Genomic DNA, 20,000 nt, shown 5'->3' on the forward strand with positions numbered 1-20,000 from the left:
TTTTTTTTTTTTTTTTTTTTTTTTTTTCCTGACACTTTTCGTTCTCACGAGTAGTTCAGAACTCAGTACTATTAATTTAAAAAGCTTTTCAATTTAATTCACTGGCATCTCAAAAAGTAGCTTGAAATTTACTGCCTGATTATTCATGGATTTACAGAAATCATTGCTTTGGTGTACATTTAATATATTTTTTTTTTAAAACAATACCAAGACTTATCTCTTAAAACAAATTTAACTTCCTATATCTTTTGCTGGTAAATCCAGTTTACCTATTACATTTGCAGACATACACAGGGTTTTTCATAGAATCATAGAAACATAAAATCACAAAATGGGTTGGAAGGGACCTTTAAAGGCTAGTCCAGCCCCCCTGCAATGAGCAGGGACATCTTTACCTAGAGCAGGTTGCTCAGGGTCCATCCTGACATTGAATGTTTCCAGGGATGGGGCATCCACCACCTCTCTGGGCAACCTGTGCCAGTGTCTCACCACCCTCACTGTAAAAAATGTCTTCCTTATATCTAGTCTGAATCTACATTATTGTAGTTTAAAGCCATTATCCTTTGTCCTATCGCTACAGGCCCTGCTAAAATCTATCCCCATCATTTTGCATTTTCCCAACACCATCAGTGCCACCATTCTTTGTGGAGAGACATCACCAAGACCTCTCCTTGATGCCTGCTCTTGTCGAGGTCAGGAGCAGTTTGTAGCAAGCCAGAAAAGCTCAACCACATGTGCTGAGCCCTTATGGACAGGCCCAAAGTGTTTGTCGCATTTAACAACTCTGTGGGGAAGAGGCTGTGGGCTTTGCCATCCGTGAAGATCTCCCTGGGACACCCTTTGTCACAGCCCCTGTCAGGCTCTTCCCAAAGCCAGGATTAGGGTGAAGGGGTCACTCCTGGGCACCAGGACCCACCTTACACTGCCCTGGAGCTGCCAGCTCCCCTACACCACTGCTTGCAGCCAGTGAGGACAGGGAAGACACAATAACTCAGTCTGAAATGTCTTCCCTGAAAAGGGTTCCAAAACATCCTAATAACCATGCCTAGGAGCAGGCAGTCTAGAAAGGGCTGGTGTGACCATTTCAACCATCAGTACTGCCTATCTGTGAAGAGAAGAGATACAACTATCTTTCTGAAGGCTACCAGAGTCTTCCCTGTGATTCCTGACCATTTATATGAGAGGAAGAGAGTAAAAAAAGCTCTGCATCAGAGGGACTTGGTCATGATCAACTAAAGAGTCACGAATCAGAAATCTCACCATCTGGCTTATTGCCTCTGTCTCTCCCCAATTTTTAAGAGCATGCTTATAATGATGTTTGGCAAATTCAAGAAATGCTTCAGATGACTTTTTTTGCTGGGAAGGACTGAGTCCCATTAGTAATTCATAATATATTTGAAGACATTTAGTCGGTTTTCTGGAGGGCCTTTCTGCTGTCGTTGAAGAAAACCTTTGGGTTTTCCCTCTTCATCTGGGTCTCTTGGGATGGTGAGGAATTGCAAGGGATGAATGACAGTGAGGAGTTTAGGACAATCAGAGGCAACCCTATGGAAATCCCAGTCCTTACCACAAGGAGACACTGAAGATACCCTTGGTAAATATTTCCAGCTGAGAGAGAGGATGCCGTGCTATTTATCTTTAGCAGCATCTGTGAAATCATCAAATGGCTGGATAGGAGGAAACTTAAAAGAAGAGAGTAGGTGGGTAGAGAAGAAATTTTAAAACAACATCTCAGCAATTTGGTATTATTTTTAGGATGAGAATATTCTCAAACATGAAGAAGCAGATAGGCACAAATTAAACAGCATGACACAAAGCATCAAAGTTTGTTTTCAACTAGCAATAACAAATATCCACTCATAGCCAGTGACACCATGCTGATACAGTCTGAAAGAGAGTCAGTCATGTTGAGCAGAACTGTATTCTCTGTTTGGAGAAACAACTAAATTTTTGGATTTCATACAATCATAGAATCATCTAGGCTGGAAAAAAGAAGTTAAGGTCATCGAGTCTAACCATAAACCTAACACTGACAAGTCCACCGTTAAACCATGTCCTTAAGCACCACGCCTACATGTCTTTTAAATACCTTCAGGGATGGTGACTCAACCACTTCTCTGGGCAGCCAGTTCCAATGCTTCATGACCCTTTCAGTGAAGATTTTTTCCCTACTATTCAGTCTAAACCTCCCCTGGCACAACTTGAGGCTGTTTCCTCTCATCCTAGAGCTTGTTACTTGGGAGAACATACTGACACCCACTTTGCTACAGGTTCCTTTCAGGTGGTTGTAGACAGTGATAAGGTCTCCCCTGAGCATCCTTGTCCCCAGACTAAGCAACCCCAGTTCCCTCAGCCACTCCTCACAGGACTTGTTCTCTAGACCTTTCACCAGCTTTCTTGTTCTTCTTTGGACATGTTCCAGTGAGGGGCCCAAACCTGAACACACTGATTTGTCTATTCATGACAAAAAATGAGCTCATATGTCACTCTCTGGTACTCACCTGGCCACCAGTCTGATAGCAGCAATCCCAATTTATGCAGCCCAGGAGACTGTTGGCTTTCTGAGCTGTGAGTGCACATGGCCTGCTCATGCTCATTTTTTTCCAGTCTAATTCTCCCAGGTCAAGCCTTGCACAGCCCATGGGCTATTTGGAAAAAGAAGCCCCTCCAAGTGTTGTCTGTCTTACTATGCTGAGGAGAACTCTGGTACCTCAGTTTAATTATGTACCCTACTCATGTCTTGTTGTTTTATCCCTCTGTACTGCCTGTTTTTTTTCACAAGAAACCTGAGTATGTGATTTCAACAAGGACCTGGACCTTGAGGCAATGTGATGGGATGCTTCACCAAACACCTGGATGCAACTTTGGCATCCCCACTTCACAACTGTTCTACATGCTCCAAACTCTTTGGAGCAGGAATGGCAATCAGATCTCCCAGGTTAAGAAGGAAGAGTGTTTCAGACCTTTTTTTCCTCATATCAATATCTCTTAATCTTTATTTTGATCTGATGTAGGTACTCAACTTGAGACAAGGTAGTGAACTTCAAATATGTGCTTGGCTCCCTAAAACAGAGAGCGCGAAGCCTTGCTCACATCTTACCATCTATTTCTCCTTATGAGCTTGGATTGATCCATGTTGCTCATTTGTGTCTTCTTGTTTTAAGACCCAACCTCCCTTTGCTCTTTGAACAGGGATGCTGGGTGTTAGCTTCATGGCTTTCCATGATTGGCAGGAAAAGGAGGAGTTAGGTGATGCGTTAAACTGAAGAATTTATGCGTGGTCTGCCACTGGATGATCTATCCTTTGTAACACAAAGGGGAGTCTGAGGAGTCCCAGGAGCTGCTGTCACAGCTGCAGGGTTATCCTTCCTCTCCACATCCACCTTTTAAAGTGAATTAATCCTTCCTAAAACATCTTCCTCCTAGAAGCCAAACAAAACACTAACTTGTTGCTGAACTTGTTTCCCGAAAAATTTTAAACTAAACATATAAGGATATCTTTCAGTTTCCTCAGCTGGGATATTGGCACTTACATGTGGAACTGGCTTGTTCATCTGAATAAAGCATATACTTTTTATTTCTTCATTGTTCCCATTCCCAAACAAAACTCCCTGTTCTTAAATCGAGTTACATAATCAAGGACAGGCAAACTGCAGCCGTTGAAGGGAGCTTTCAGTTTTATTGAATGTTTAATATGGCAGAAAGTTCGGAGATTCCATTTTTATTTGTTTAATTTAATTCAGTTATGTTTATGTGGATACAAACTCTCTGTATGTGATTTGACTGAAAAACAAGGTTTAAGTTCTATTTGTACAAGGAAATACACTCTTCACATTTTAGGACATAGCCTGTGGAGTGTATTATTTATGCTTAGGATACAGCATTTAAATTTCATGGCAGGAGAGAGTTATTCAGTTTTAAGAAAAGAGAAGAAAAATTAAGACCCGGCTTGTTATCTGATTTGAGAATATTTTTTTTTTTTTTCCCCTCTGGTATCACCCTCCCCCACTTTCTTTTAAATTCTTCCACTCTCTTGCTTTCTGTCAGTAGGTGCTCAGATAATATGACCACGGGCAATGCTTTAGGGAGGTAAAAAAATTCTGGGTACATGAAAGGAGACATAGCATAGCAAAGTCAGTGAACTGTATCTGTAGGGGAAACCTAATTCAGGTGCCCCAAATTCCTCATAATATATCCAGAGTCACACCATGCCGTGCATGCTCCCTTCAGCTTGCCCCTATACTGCACTGTGGCCAGCAGGGACTTTAGCCCAAGTAGTAGCAGGGTCCTAAGTTAAAACTGTCATTAACTTTGTTTTTAGGGGAGTTTAAGTGTTTTCCCTTCCCTTCCCCTCTCTCTAGGTTAATAAGTGAAATAATGCCAAAGAACATCTCTGGATACTCAACTTTCCCACTGCTCAAAACGGTTCACAGGTTCCTGGCATGGTTTTGGCCCATGTCAGCAATTTCAGGCAGCTCCCAGGCACAGTTTGGCAGTGAGCATAAACCAGACACTGTTCCCAGGAAGCAGATAGGATTTGACCACCCTGGTTTGGGGATTGAATTTAATAATATGGATACAAACTATTCCGTGCCAGTTAGACTCATGGCTCATAGTTCAGATATAGTCTAAAAATTTAACCACGAACTTGCTGTTTGAATTAGGTGAACTGCATCCTCACTGCCTTCCATGTAATATTCATTCTAGTGATAGAATATGATATTAATATTAATATAAACATGCAATTTAGAGTTGTAATCCTAAGGTAATTGTATATCATTGCTTTCATTATTATAAATGCACAAGCACAATAAAAATCAATGTTTCCTGCCTAAGAGGCATAGGAACGAGCAAGTGTAAATGAATCATTTTAACAACTCTGAAATTAAACATTTTGTTCTCCAGTATCAAGATGAGAAAGTTGAAAATTCAAATTTTGGCCTTTCTCCCACCCTCAGTTTTGAAATGAACATCTAGTGATTGGATTTAGCTATCAGAAGAGAACCTACATTGCACAAACTTTCATGCACCTGTACTTATTTATAATCAGAGTTTCAGAATACTTTCCTAAAAATGTAATGACAGCGCTCCTAAAAAAAAAAGACTTGCAGAATCACTGCACAATTTTGCCAACATTGGTCTTTGTTACTGAAGCTTAACATGTTGTGGGTTTTTTTTGTTTGTTTGTTTGTTTGTTTGTTTGTTTTTCCTCCAGATATATAATTAAAAGTTTCAGCCCACTGTTGTTTCAAGAGCCTTAGACTGGGTTTTAGCACATATTGAAATCACAAGAGCAGTTTCACAGCTCCCTGAACGACCAATCTTGTTTCAATATATACATTTTTTTTTAAATCTCTGATAACTAATGTTGTTTCTGTATTTATGATGGATCTGTTAGACTTCAGTGAAAACGTAAAACATAAATATCCTTTAAAACACATGGTATATAAAAGAAGGGAACTTAATCAGTGTTGTGGAGACTGGAATTCTGGAGAATGGTTCCCTCTCCCAGCCTTACTTGTATTGCTCCTGTGTACATGACTTTGGTCTAGACCTGCTTCTTTACTGAAGCTTCATTCTGGCTTACCTTGTTTAATCATAATCCTTATCACACAACTAAATAAAAGGCACCTGATCACATCCTAGATGCGTGAACATCAGGAAGATGCTTGGTTGACAAAAAAAAAAAAAAAAAAAGAAAAAAAAAAAAAAAAAAAGTATTAGTGTTGCAGCAGCAAGAACAGCATTCAGCAAATTTCCCCATTGTGTCAAAAGCCCTTATGCTGCGTGGGATTTTTTGTGCAAATGAAGGGTGATGCCTGTTTGGTCAGCTTCTCTCATTCCCTAGGGGTTTCCATTTGTGCATCCTCTTGAATATGGAATTAGTATAAAGTAGAGCAGCCAATTTATCTTGTGTAAGTCATGAAAATAGCCACAGATAGACCAGGAAGTGGGGGACAATCACACCTTTATAGAAATGAAAACTGCAATTGCTCAGTTAACCTAACTCCTGCAGAACACTGGCCAGAAAATCTCTATGGATTAACTGTTGAATGAGCTGCAGTGTACCTTGTAGAAAAACTAATAATTCTGTCTTGGCTTTACTTTTTATTGCCATGGAGGTAAACTCTTTGCCTAACATAAAGAAATGTTCCTTTCTTAATCATTATCTCTGATAAAAATACAAATCTGTTTTCTGTTCTGGGTTTTGTTGAACTTGAACCTTAAACCGGTAGAATCTTCTGATTGGGTATATCTGCCAACCCTTTTCAGTTCTCTGTATCACCTTGTTATTAAGATGAATAAATTAATCTTGTTGTGTCTTTCATTATATGGTAGATTCTCTTGTACTTAGAGAGTCACGGAATCACAGATTGGTTGAAGTTGGAAGGAACCTTTGGAGGCAACTTGGTCCATCCCTTTTGCTCAATCAGGGCCACTTAGAGCCAGTTGCACAGGACCATATCCAGATGATCTCTGAATATCTCCAGGGAAGGAGACTCCACAACGTTTCTGGGTGACCTGTGCCAGTGCTCAGTCACCCTCACAGTAGAAAAGTGTTTCCTGATGTTCGGAGGGACCCTCCTGCGTTTCAGTGTGTGCCCGTGGCCTCTGGTCCTGGCACTGGGCACTGCTGGAAAGAGCCTGGCTGCTTCCTCTTTGCACCCTTCCGTCAGGTATTTATATACATTGACAAAATCCCCCCTGAGCCTTCTCATGGTTAAACTGCCACAACTCACTCAGGTTTTTCTCATAGGAGAGACGTTCCAGTCCCTTAATTATCTTGGTGGTCCTTCACTGGACTCTCTCCAGTATGTCCATGTTCCTCTTGTACTGAGGAGCCCAGAACTGGACACAGCACTCCAGGTGTGGCCTCACCAGTGCTGAGTAGAGAGGAAGGATCACTCAACACCTGCTTCCAACATTTCTTCTAATGCAGCCCAGGATATCATCGTACCACCTTTGTGGGAAGGGCATATTGTGGCTTATGTTCAACTCGGTGTCCACCAGAATCCCGAGGTCATTTTCTGCAAAGCCTCAGACAGTGTTTTGACATGACATCAGTGATGCCACATCACTTTATTCAGTTCAACAAGACCTTTCTTGAAAGGGACATATCAGGAAGAGCATAATATTCCACTGCCATTGCCTCGCATCTGTGACAGATGCAACATGACCTTTATGAATAAATACATTATGTCCTTTTGCTTATTTAGACACAGGGCACTCTTGCCCTTCTGCCCTCAAGTTCAAGCTCATACTTAGTGAACTGTCACCAATGACCATCATTTCACTTTCAGAGTCATGGCTTTCCAGAACAAACTCCACCATCTCATAGGGAAAAGATGTTTATTTTCTTTTTAGATGTACAAATTAATTTTCCCTCTGTTAATAAGTTGTTTGCTGACATCCAGCTTGTTGAACATTCCAGATCATGGTACATTTTTCCCCTTCATCAGTTTACCTGCATTCTTTCAGTCACTTATAAATTCTACCATCAGTGGAACTACGTATTCTCGTTGATAAGAAAATAAATTAATGTCAGGGAAGGAACTGAAACCTGAAACTCTATTAGGAATTTACATGTTCAGTCATTATTCTCTTTTCTTCATCCATTTCAAGTTCAGATAGATAGCTTTAGATCCATTTAATGTATTTAGTATTTTGTCTAATTGTTATAAATGTAATCAACATCCCTGTGGTTGCAAGTTAAATGCGCTCTAGAAGTCAATCAAATTTGTAATCTCATTAAAAGGAAGAAAAACAAGTTCATTTGACATCTATTTTCTGTAAACTTGTATCGATTAGTATTAATTATATTATCCTCCTTTAATTTTTTTATTAATTGAGTCCTCAGTCAGATAATTCATTAGTGGGAACAGAACTGTTAAACATCTAATTATGTGGATTTTTCTGTTGATATTTTTAAAATCTAGTAACAAATTAACTTCTACGCTTCACCAAGTTACCAAAAAAGCTACTTATTTTTTAGACAGCTGATCATTTCTTTAAAAGTTCCTCAGACAGTCGTATTCTAAGATCTTGAGCAACCACAGATCAAGATATTTCTTTGTTTCTATTCATAGCTCTTGTTATGTTCTTCTGAGGCATTAGTAATAGTCGCTGTGAGAGACAGGTTACTGAACCTGCTCATCTGGTTGGATGCTGTTCTTACACTGGACCGATACACATTAAGATAATCTTCACCCAAGTTCTCATGTGTATAGAGTAAAATCCAGACACACTTTTAAATTACAATCTTATCTAACAAACAGGAGAATTTTTTTCTTATTCTTGAGGTTTTGTGAACCTAGAAACCAAATGAAAACAGCGGCTTTCCATGTTTTCAAATGGAGTATTGACAAGAAGCAGGTGATAGATGTAAGGAAAAAAACTCACCTGACAAAGTCTGTGAAACATTTCCACTCCTTGTGCCGCTGTGTCCCCTCAACATGGGTATGAAATCAGAACACCTGCTTACACTGATCTTATACATTCTCCTTAGACCAGAAACTGAAATACGGAAGAATTCCTCATAAAAACTCTGTATGGATACATACACATCTAAAATGTACAAGTGATTCAAACTGAGGTTTGCTGATCAATAATTACATATGGACTCTCGTGAAACATGGTATTCCTCCTAGAAGCAATCTGAACGCTGCTCAACCACATAGTGAACATACAGTGTGGTTGTAAGACAGGTTTTTGGTGGGACAGGAGATATTGGGGAATGGTCACTTGGATTTCAGGGGCTAAAGAGAGTCTAATCTTACTGTCATTGTCATTTTTGAGAAGGGGAATTTTGGTGAATCATGAAGGAATAGTACAACAATAAACAGCTCGAGCACTACCCTGCAATCTCTACCAATCTCCCATACTCTTCTTATAATGCTAGAACAGTTCCTGGCAAAGTTTTGGCTTGGACTAACTAGCAGTCTCCCAAGCAAGGGGGGAAAAGGTGTAGCACAAGTCAGAGACATTTCCTATTGTACAGTCTGGATGCAACCTCTTCTTTTGAAGGGAAAAAGTCATGCTGTATCACTCCACAAAATTCACATTTGTGCAGTATACAAGAAAAGATCCTACAGAATAAGGGACAAAAGTATTGTTAATAAAAAGAGTTGTCTAGAATTAATCCCGGTCCTATTGAAGTCTGTGGGGATTTTGTTATTGACTCAGGTAAAGGCCGAATAGGGTCATTAAGACAGCCCCGAGGTACTGAGTACTAGAAGTCAAGGATGTAGTGCGATATTGGAAAATAAAAGGAATTATCTCTCTTTCGGAGTATTCTGTAACCAAGTGAAAGCAAGGAACTCAGAGGTTCTCTCTGAACTGGCATTTAGAGGAGATAAAAGGAAGACCATTGTTCCCCATTGTAAATAATAGATATACTTTATATAATTATCTTTAAATATTATTCAGTGAATCAGACTTTTGTTCCTCATCCCAAGAATTATTGGAGTGCAACTAAATTTAGAAGAAATATTTAACATTTTGGAATATGAATACATTTGCTGTAGTCCTTCTGATTTTTTTATTATTATTATTATTATAATTATTATTAAAGATTAGTTTGTTAAACAAATCCTCTTGCCTGACAATCATTGTCATCACTTTAATAATAATATATATATTTAGTCTGTCTATGAGGTGGGAGTCTTTTACCTTGATCTTGGAGTCATTCAGCAGCTGTGGTAGATGCAGCCTTTCACATGAACACCTTGGAGTCTGAGTATGTCCATGCCAATGAAGTTTCCTCTGATCCTGGCAATAATCCTTGAAATATGGGGCTGACAGATGCCACATAGGACCTACAGGATATCCACATCATAATTCCGCAGCACTTATTTTAACGTTATAAAATGGAAAAAAAAAAATGTCGTTTACTTGAAAAGGTAATAAGTCATTAGCTTCTTCTGGATTTGACTTCCTATTTGTCCCTCTTGGTTTTGGTTGACAGTTGCAGTGGCACATCTGTCTGATCTAAATTACGTGTAGGTATTTTATGTAAAGTTTTTAAAGATTTTTCTCAACACAGGCTGTCTTTACAGCACTTTGCACAAAGTTTGAGCTTATGTGGCAGAAGGGATTGATAGGAACATTTTATGGAATGAAACGTAATCAGCTCCTCTAAAGGAGCAGGTAAGTGGCAAGAAGCTATTCATGAAAGCTGAGATCACGGACTCCCGAGGAAGGCTACCCATCAGATATTAATAGCAGCTGAGATTAGATAGTCAAAATCCATCTCCTACCATCCTAACTGAATGAGTACTGAAGAGAATCCAGATGAAGTTTTGGCAGGCAATTAATAAGAAAACGTACACAGAGCTGCAAACATATGTACCAATAAACACAGACTGAAATATATTCGCTGCCCCAAACATTGGTTTTGTTGCTTGTGATAAATGAGACTATCTAGAACATCAGGTCCTGCTGCCTGTGTGTCTTGCAGAACATACCACACGACAGGGAACCCACCACTTCCTTGGTTATTTGGTGTAAACACCTCTTCAACACAAGTTAGGAACCATTCCCTGTCTGGTTTGTGTCTAAAGTTTAATTGTACAGGTACAGTCAGACCATGACAGTTGGCCTCAGGACCAGAGATCAGTCCAAGCACTGTTTAGCAGCACTAATGAAAAAAAACCCCAAACCAACCAACCAACCCATCAACCAACCAAACACAAAAAATGATTCAGAACTTCATCTGTGATTGCTTGGTTTCCCACTGATGTAATTTTGCTATGAACATGTTGGTTGTCATGAGGAATGCTCTTCAGGTGCAGATTCTTGCATGTGTCTATGTGACAACCGTTTTTGAGGTGATCTGGATTTTTTTTTTTTTTTTTTTTTTTAGGTTAATAACAGTTCAGAGTCTGGAGCAGAGGCTGCAATACCAGCTAACACTGAAATTGAAAACACTGTCCAGTCAGTTGGATGAACTGGACCTGTAAAAGTGCAGGACAGGATGGACTACAGATAATAAAGTTTCTAGAATTCTTTCTTCAAGGGCATCAATTCATAGAATCATAGAATAATTCAGATTGGAAAAGCCCCTTGGGATCATCGAGTCCAACCCTCAGCCCGACTCTACGAAGTTCTCCCCTACCCCACATCCCCCCCAGCTCATCCAAACGGCCCTTAAACCCCCCCAGGGATGGGGAATCCGCCCTCTCTGGGCAGCCTATTGGTTCGATTCAGTTCCTACCTGGACTAATGCTGATTAAAATTTTCTTTCATTTAATTTCATCTGAAGGTAAGTTTAGTGGGTTTTTCTGAAGTTTGTTTGTTTGTTTGTTTTTTAATTCCTACTTAAATGTTAGGCATTTAGTCAAACTAGGCTTCCTCTACAGTCAGTGGAGATGCTCTAAACAGCCAGTCTAAATAGATACCTGGCTACTATGTCTAAAATTGGAGACCTGTGCAAAGCTGTGGTTTTGTTTAGGAGCTCAGTGAAAAAGTAGATTAAAGGGAGCTAAAAACTAATGCTGTGCTAACAATGAAAAGTTGGCAAAGGTCAGTCATCTCTCTCTCTTCATTCTGCTCCGGAATGACAAGACTGGATCCACAGAACCTCATTCTACTACCACAGTGTACTTGGCTTATTAAGAAGGCATGGAAGATTTTTTTTGCTTACTCAAAACACTTGGTGCCACCACAAGCGTTATCTTCTTCTGATGCAGGTTTTCGAAAGAGTTTTTGTCGCACAGCATTTCTGCTTTCATTTTTAATTGATAGGCGTAAAGGGAGAGGAATTTCATCGTAATCCCTTTCAGTCTGCATCAAAATAATTTTTTTGCTTTTTAATCTATTTTCCGGATATAACTTTCTCTAGTTTATTGTGCAACATTTTTTTCTGGTGAATAAAGGTTGGATTGTTTGTCGTTCATTTTTATTTTCATGTCATAGGCAATTTTCAAGGGAAAGTTTTCCCATTTATTTCCAAGACCTAAATCTGACGAAGAAGGAGATAATATCTCGGCATACTTCCAGCAGTTTATTCACAGAGCATCTAGTTCCGCTAATATACCCTCTGCTGACCATTCCTAATTTTCTGTGTAGTTTTATTACTGGCTTCACACTGGATATTAATTGGCAAAGGCTCAGTGCTTTGATAATTCCTTAATTTAACTGGCCCAATAATGATGGCCCAGAGTGGTTCATTCATATTTATGTTAAATGCATTAAATTATAAAAAACAAAACAAAACAAAACAAAACAAAACAAAACAAAACAAAACAAAACAAAACAACCAAAACCATGTGAAAACCAGATAGCTCTAGGTGGTAACAGTAATGGGACTAATCCTCTTGACATTACATGTGCGGTCCGAGGCTTTAGATATATCTGTTGAGTTTCATAAGGTGATGAAGCTGTGTGTGTATGTGCCACCAGTACGTTGGCCCAGGTACCAAGTTGTAACCAGATGCAAGGCAGCTGCTCTTTTCAGAGTTTTATGCATTTATGGACTAGAGTATCTAAGGAATCAGAGTGATGCTGGAAAATGTGACATAGGTCCTCTCTGCAAAAGGACATACGGACTAGGCAGGATATCTTATTTATCTCAAAAGCTGTTAGGTTCTGTATGTAGTCAACTGAACTAAGCCCAAAAGGTTCATGGAATGAAAGACTAACTGAGGTTGGGAAGGACACCTCAAGATCATATAGTCTACTTACCCTCTTTAAACCAGGGTCATCTTGAGCAGGTTTCTCAGGGCCACGTCTTGTCAGCCTTTGAATATCTTCAAGGATGGAGACTCCACAGCATCTCTGGGTAACCTAGTCCAGAGTTCAAATAAATTTGCAGTACAAAGTTTTTTCTCACATTTTAATGGAATTTCTTGTAATTCAATCTGTGCCCATCACCTCTTGTCCTGTTACTGGATTACTGAGCAGAGTCTGGTTCTGTCTTGGTTACTCCCCTCGTCAGGTATGTAAATACTTTGCTAAGATGGATCCACAGGGACTCCCTTCTAGCCTGGCAGATGGACACCAAGCAGAATACTCCCAGGCTGCTGAAATGGCAGCAGATGCCTATGTGTGGGTCACTGAATCAAAATGGTACTACTGTGAGTGCAGACTGTATGTGTATGCCTGCTGAAAGATGACGCTTAGTACTATTTCAGGTTTCCTTGAGTATCTGAGATATACACAAGGGATTGACAGATAGAGTGAAGCTGTGAGACCTTGATCCTTCTGGAGAAGCAGTGGGAAGCCAGGCAGGATAGACAGGGCTGTCTAAAACGTCACTTGATGCTTATATGTGGGTGGTTGAATCATGACTCCAGAGTGTCTGTTGCTATCAAATGACAACAAACTGTGTTTTGATTGTCTTTGTGTGGGTCTGCCTAGTGTGCTAGATCCAGAATGAGCAGAACTCTGTCCCATGCTGTGGTGTAATCCTAGCAATCCTTTCTCCAAAAGCCTGACATTTTGAGTTGCTTCAGAAACTGCATTTATCTATATACCACTAATTCAAATATATTTCTATTAAAAAAAAAAAAAAAACAAACCAAAAACCAAAACCATAAACTTTGCCCAGAACATAACGCCCTTTCCACCAAGGCTTGAAGTTCCCTCTGCTTTCTAGTTCAAGTCTTCTCTATGGGAAGGTGAACTTAAATAGCAATTAAATGGCTAGACATTTTGTTAAAATACGGTTTGTGGTGTCTACCTAGAAACTAAACTGTATTTTCCAGCAAAATATAAGTGAACACCCAGCCTCTGCAACATAAGTGGGAGTTCTGTTGTTGAGAACACGGACAAATATTACCATACATACTTCATCAATTCTGCTAATTCTGGGAGTTCAGGACACTCAGCATTTTACAGATTTGGTCCTTTTTTTTTTTTTTTCCCCTGGTCACTTTGAATGCAAAATTGCCTAAACTCTCTATATACAGTCTGCATATAAAATCTGATAGAGATGGATTTTTTTTTCCTATTACTTTTTCCTTTTCATTTTCTTGTACGTTGCAGTATCTACAAATTAGAGGCTACCTGTGCACGTTGACATGTATTTTGGAACTGCACTTCTGTAAATCTCAGCGGATTTGTCTTCTTTTAGTTTTAATGGAGTGAGTGGAAAATTTACACACCAAAGTGAAGAGAAATAGAAGAGGCAACCTCTCATGTGACTATATTTAAAATACTGATGAATTTGCCACAGTTGTGATTCTTCTGACTTTGGAGAAGAGCACACAGAGAACTGATCAGAGGATTTCACTATAGCACTTGGGAAATTGTATTTCCCAGAAGATTAGAGAGGTAATATTAATTATTAAGAGTTCATTTGTTAGGAAATAGAAGTGGAGTTGGATAAACCAAGTTTAAACATGTGAGAACTGACTCCTAAACCATTTCCTTTTTCACCTGAAATCCTTCTGAAGTTTCTGCCATTGCAGCTTTGCCCTTGGTGTGTCATTGTCTAGGATAACTCATAAAGTCATTTCTGCAAGCGCTGAAACAACACAGAAAGGTTGTCATTAAGTTTCCAAACACTTTTGAAGCTGAGTATATCTAGGAAATTGCTTCAAAACCCCATATCTTTTTGGATTATTTTTTTTTTCAGATTAATTTGTTGTGGAAAGTTTGGCTAAACGTCTAATCATAAAATAATAGAATGGTTTGTGTTGGCAGGGACCTTAAAGATCCAGTAGATCATCCAGTCTGGCCTTGAACTCTTCCAGGGATGAGGCATCCACAAATTCTCTGGACAACCTGTTCCATTGCCTCACCGTCCTTAACAGTGAATATTTTTTTCCCTTGTATCTAAACTAAACTTACCCTCTCTCAGTTCAAATCCCCTTGTCCTATCACTACATGTCCTTGCAAAAAGTCCCTCTCTGGCTTTCTTACAGGCCCCTTTAAGCACTGGAAGGCTACTATAAAGTCTCCCCAGAACCTTCTCTTCCCTAGGGTGAACAACCCCAACTCTCTCAGCCTTTCTTTATAGGAGAGGTGCTCCAGCCCCCTGATCATCTTCATGGACTTTTCTGGACCTGCTCGAGCAGGTCCGTGTCCTTCTTACGCTGGGGTCCCCAGAGCTGGACACAGCACTGCAGGGCGGGTCTCACCAGAGCACAGTAGAGGTGGAGAATCCCCTCCCTCGTCCTGCTGGCCACACTTCTCCTGATGCAGCCCAGGACACGGGTGACTTTCTGGGCTGTGAGTGGGTGTTGCTGGGTCATGCTGAGCTTCTTGTCAACCAACACCCCTAAGTCCTTCTCTTCACAGATGCTCTTAATCTACTCACCTCCCAGCATGTGTTTGTGTTTGGGATTACCTCGACCTGTGTGCAGGACCTTGTACTTGACCTTGTTGAACTTCATGACATTCACACAGGCCCAGCCTATCAAGGCACCCCACATCTTGGTGTCACTGGCAAACTTGCTGAGGGTGCATTCAATCCCATGGTTCATGCTGCCAGCAAAGATGTTAAACAGTGTTGGTCCCAATACCCACCCCTGAAGAATGCCACTCATCACCGCTCTCCACTGGCATATTGAGCTGTTGATTGCAACTCTTTGAGTGTGACCATCCAGCCAATTCCTTATCCACCGAGTGGTCCATCCATCAAATCCGTCTCTCTCCAATTTAGAGACAAGGATATCATGCAGGACAGTGTCAAATGTTTGCACAAGTCCAGGTAGATGATGTCAGTTGCTCTTCCCTTATGCACCAACGCTGCAACCCTGTTGTAGGAGGCCACCAAATATGTCAGGCATGATTTGCCCTTAGTGAAGTCATGTTGGCTGTTACCAATCTGTTGGAGAACGGCTTGCAGAGAGCAAGGCCATGGGTCTCTGCAGGAGCTGATTGCAGCCATCGGAGGTAAACAAAGGAAAAAACCCAGGGTACAGTTACGCTAACAAAGGACTGTTATGTTACAAAGAGAGAAACTGAGGTACACAACGGCCTTGAGTATGATGGTAAACAACCTTGGGAAAGAAGGCAAGCCAGAAGAGGGAAGATGTTGTGACATACCTGAAATGCCACAAGGGGCTGGGATATTATAATGTAGCCTTTTACATGTATCCAATAGATTTGTGAGTAGTATGCATGATTACTGTAGAGTGCTTATATAAGGTGTGATTTCTTTCAATAAAGTTGAAGCTTGTTCTATCATTCATATTGAATCGACTGCTTGCTTCCTTCATCATCCGCACCAATCACCTCCTTGTTTTCCATGTTCTCTAGCATATTTTCCAGGAGGATCTTCTCATGATCTTGCCAGGCATAGAGGTGATACTGACTGGCCTGTAGTTCTTCTTTTTCTCCCTTTTTGAAAATGGGTATTATGTTTCCCCTTTTCCAGACCATGGGAACTTCACTAAACTGCCACAGCTTCTCAAATATGATGGACAGTGGCTTAGCAACTTCATCTGCCAGTTCCCTCGGGACCCACAAATGCATCTCATCAGGTCTCACAGCCTTGTGCACCTTCAGGTTCCTTAAATGGTCTCAAACCTGATCTTCTCCTACAGTGGGCAGTTCTTAATTCTCCCAGTCCCTGCCTTTGCCTTCTGTGATCTAATCTAGAGTTGCTTCAAGTCATACCTGAAAGACTTATTTTTTTGACTCTCATTGTTTCTGACTGGAAAGAGTCCAAACTTGTGCCACAACACTGGGATCAAAATCCAGAGCGGGAACATCAGCAATTAACCCAGACCGTTGGCTGAAGTAGGGCTTAGACATGAATATGAATTTGTTTCAGACTATGGAGATATGGATTTGTTAGCCAGCATTGTCACAGCCTTTCTATGCAATCATGGGCAAAGCACTTCTGAGGGCATACATCTCGATTTAGTCTGGTCATCTAAATGTTAAGTATTCAGGGTTAGCAAGTTTTCTAGGTTGTGTCCATTGTCAATGGATAGAGACTAGGATTCCTACCACTTTTGTCCTGTGGTCATTTGAGAGAGACTGATCTAATGTAAATTATCCCAATTAGCTTGGATTCCTGCTTTAGGACAGTACAAATTGCCTTGCTTTATATCTTTCTCTTGACACAACAAGCATTAAATCTAGTTAACAGATTGTAGATGAGATAACTATCTAATATAGCTACAATTAGTTGGGATAAATCCCACCTTTAATGTTTGTATAAACTGATTTCCTCCGAGTAATATGGGAATAGTATTATTGTTGTTCCTCTGCTTTGTAGTCTTATCTATTGAATAGAAGTTTTAGGTCCTGTAAGGCCATAGATCTGGTTCCTAGCCAGGTTTCAATGTCCTTTTTTTTTGTCCAGAGATGGAAATTATTTTCAAGCACCAGACAAATCAGGGTTAAATCAACATAGATTTTATTGCCGTGAAATGTTTGATCAAATGTGGTCATTATCTTCATAGACTCATGTAAAACAGGTAGCTTGTATAGGAAATAGAAATATAAAAGATTATGTTTTTCACCACTGAATTATAAATTAAGATAAATTAAGTGGAAGGAAAAAAAACAAACCAAACCAAAACCCCAAACCAATAAATAGGACATTGTTTGTTGGTGACCAAGTGCGCACTCACATTTAAATACAATCACAACAGCTGCTGTACAGAACAGAATTAATTGTACAAAATAAAGAAAAGTAAAGAATAGCAATTAAAAAAAAGATCAGACCTCTCCAAATGACCTTCACCTGGCAAAGGAAAACGACTTTATCTTCCTCCCCCATTCCCCACACAGCTGTACTTGAAGTCTTGTTGAACCTGCAATGAGGGCAGAGGCAGAGGATATTTTTATAAATACAATTCCTGTATAATTATGTTTATTGATTCTTCCTTGTGTTGCAGGCTTGTGTCTTCTATTAATGCTGGGTTTTCTTTCCTTAAAAATAAAAAATTAGAGCAGCAGAACTATCTCTCCAAAGGATAAATTAAAGTCAAATGACCTCGGAATTCATCAGCAGCCCTTTTGGATACCTAAGACATCTAAGATCAAAGTTGCTTGTCGGTACTAGGAAACAAACAAGCCAAAAAAAAAAAAAAAAAAGAGAGATTGGCTCTTAGGACAATAAAGAAGTCCTTCTCGAGCCTTGCTGTAAAATTGTGAGCCGCAGCTGTGCCACTGAGTCACGTTCAAAGGAATAGATGAGCTGGGGAAGTATTTACACAGAGGTCCAGGATTTGGAAGGACTATACATTGTGCCTGCTTTGTAGCAGATTTTTTTTTTTGTTTTTAGGAAAAGTTAAAGAGAAGCTTCAAAGAGCAGATTCCTTGTTGATTTGGAGAGCTGAAGTCTTTTCCCAATGAATGTTGGAGTTTATCTTTAAAAAAGAAGTAAATTAAAGGTCCAAATTCACCCCTTGTGCCAGTTCTCCAAGGCAACAGAATGACACCTAGAAGGAGTTAGGGTTTAAGATGCCAGCACGAAGGACAAAATTCTTGCAGTCTTCAGTTGTAGGTGGCAGAGTCATCACTGTCTGTCTGTGGTTCACTCCCTTTTACAGGCCATACAAGTGCCGTTCCAGTTCTTACCATCTGCATAAAATTCTCCCTTTACTACACATCTCTGCCGTGTAATGATGCTAACGGAGCAGTGTGTGAACAGAGATCCAAATCTCAGGGCAGAGGTTGGAGGTGAGAATGTCAGTCCTGGCTCTGCCAGAAACTTACCTTCTAAGCTTAGTCAACACATGAGCTCTTTGTACTCACAGTAACACCTTGCTCTAGAAAGAAAGGCATGTGGTTAGTCAGTGTGTTTACTTCATGAGTAATTTGCTCATAAATCCAAGTATCAACATCTGGGTTTTGTGAGTCAAACATGTCAGGGCTTAGTATAAGAAGTGAGTTCAGAGACCTACATGAAGTGTTTTGAGATTTGTAGTAGGAAAGGTGTAATGCGTACAAAGGTGAGCAATGGGCTGAAGTACAACAGGATCCAAATACTCAGACAGCACTTGAGCTATTAATCTAATTTTCTGTTTTCAAAAATCATAATCATTCATTGCTTTGGCCATGGAGGTTTGGACACTTCTCTGTACTCCTTCATTGTCTTTGACCTGAGTGGAATAAACAATTCCATGATCTCTCAAAGGGAGATTTTTTTTTTTCCCTAGCTCAGATTAATTTCAAAGTCAAAAAGGTACAAATATACTTGAATTTTCTACCAGTGAGCACCCACGAACTTCAAACCATGCCCTTCCTTCAGGCTGATCTAATTCACAAAGGTGTTTTGAGGTGACAACATTTCCATAGAGACAAAGACTAAGAAAATACAAAAAACCAACATTGTGCAGGTATAAGTGGATGAAAACTTAGGCTGAGATTTTTAGCAGGAACATCAGTGAATTCATTGTTTAAAACCACACTGAAAGTTCCAATTTTAAAAAACAAATACATTTTATCATCCAACTGCTCCGATAGCTTGTTCAGTAGAAAAGTCAGTATCTATTATGTTTTCTCTGAATAAAATTATTAACTACAGATAAAAATAAATAACAGAGAGCCTGTGAATGTCAACAAACCTTACAGCTACCTTTTAAAAAGAATTTTGTTTTTAAAATGTAGTAAGATGTTAAAGGAAAAAAACAGAAGGATGGGGATGTATATGCCGGTAGCCTCTTAATGGGAAGAATATATGGCAATTCAATCAGGTTGAATCAGATCTTTACCGAACTTTACAAAAATCTGCAGGGGTCAGGAAGTCAAAAACTGGAAATTCTAGGATTTCAAGAGTGTTCAGGTTTATTAATATTAATAAGTCAAAGGGTAATCCAGGTCAAAAAGATTTTTTGCCTGCAGAGCAGAGTCTCATAGTGATTATGTAATAACAAAAGATGCAAGTCTTTAAATAAATTATTGTTGGGACCTTGGACTGTATTCTGAATAGGTAAATATATCAAATAATACTGTATACATATTATTTCCAATATCAGACATTTAAATTTGATTGTAATAAAATCTTGCTTTCTCAACAGTTTTACAGAATTATCTACCCAGCCAGTCATTCCCCCTTCTCCAGAAGATTGACGTTTTACTGAAAAAAAAAAAAAAAA

The 20,000-nt window shown here is 39.6% G+C and overlaps 1 protein-coding gene across 1 annotated transcript in view; it reads right to left on the reverse strand.

The window, feature by feature from the left end:
• Positions 1–2,642, reverse strand: part of TFAP2B (transcription factor AP-2 beta) — a 35,085-nt gene extending 32,443 nt beyond the window's left edge. Inside the window, exon 1 of the mRNA XM_026846420.1 lies at positions 2,502–2,642. Within this exon, the coding sequence (XP_026702221.1) occupies positions 2,502–2,642 (141 nt within the window). The remainder of the gene's footprint in view (positions 1–2,501) is intronic.
• Positions 2,643–20,000: the final 17,358 nt, after the last annotated feature.

This window comes from Athene cunicularia, assembly GCF_003259725.1.
Source record: "Athene cunicularia isolate RWA chromosome 3 unlocalized genomic scaffold, athCun1 chr3_part1, whole genome shotgun sequence".
In the NCBI taxonomy this organism is placed as follows: domain Eukaryota; kingdom Metazoa; phylum Chordata; class Aves; order Strigiformes; family Strigidae; genus Athene; species Athene cunicularia.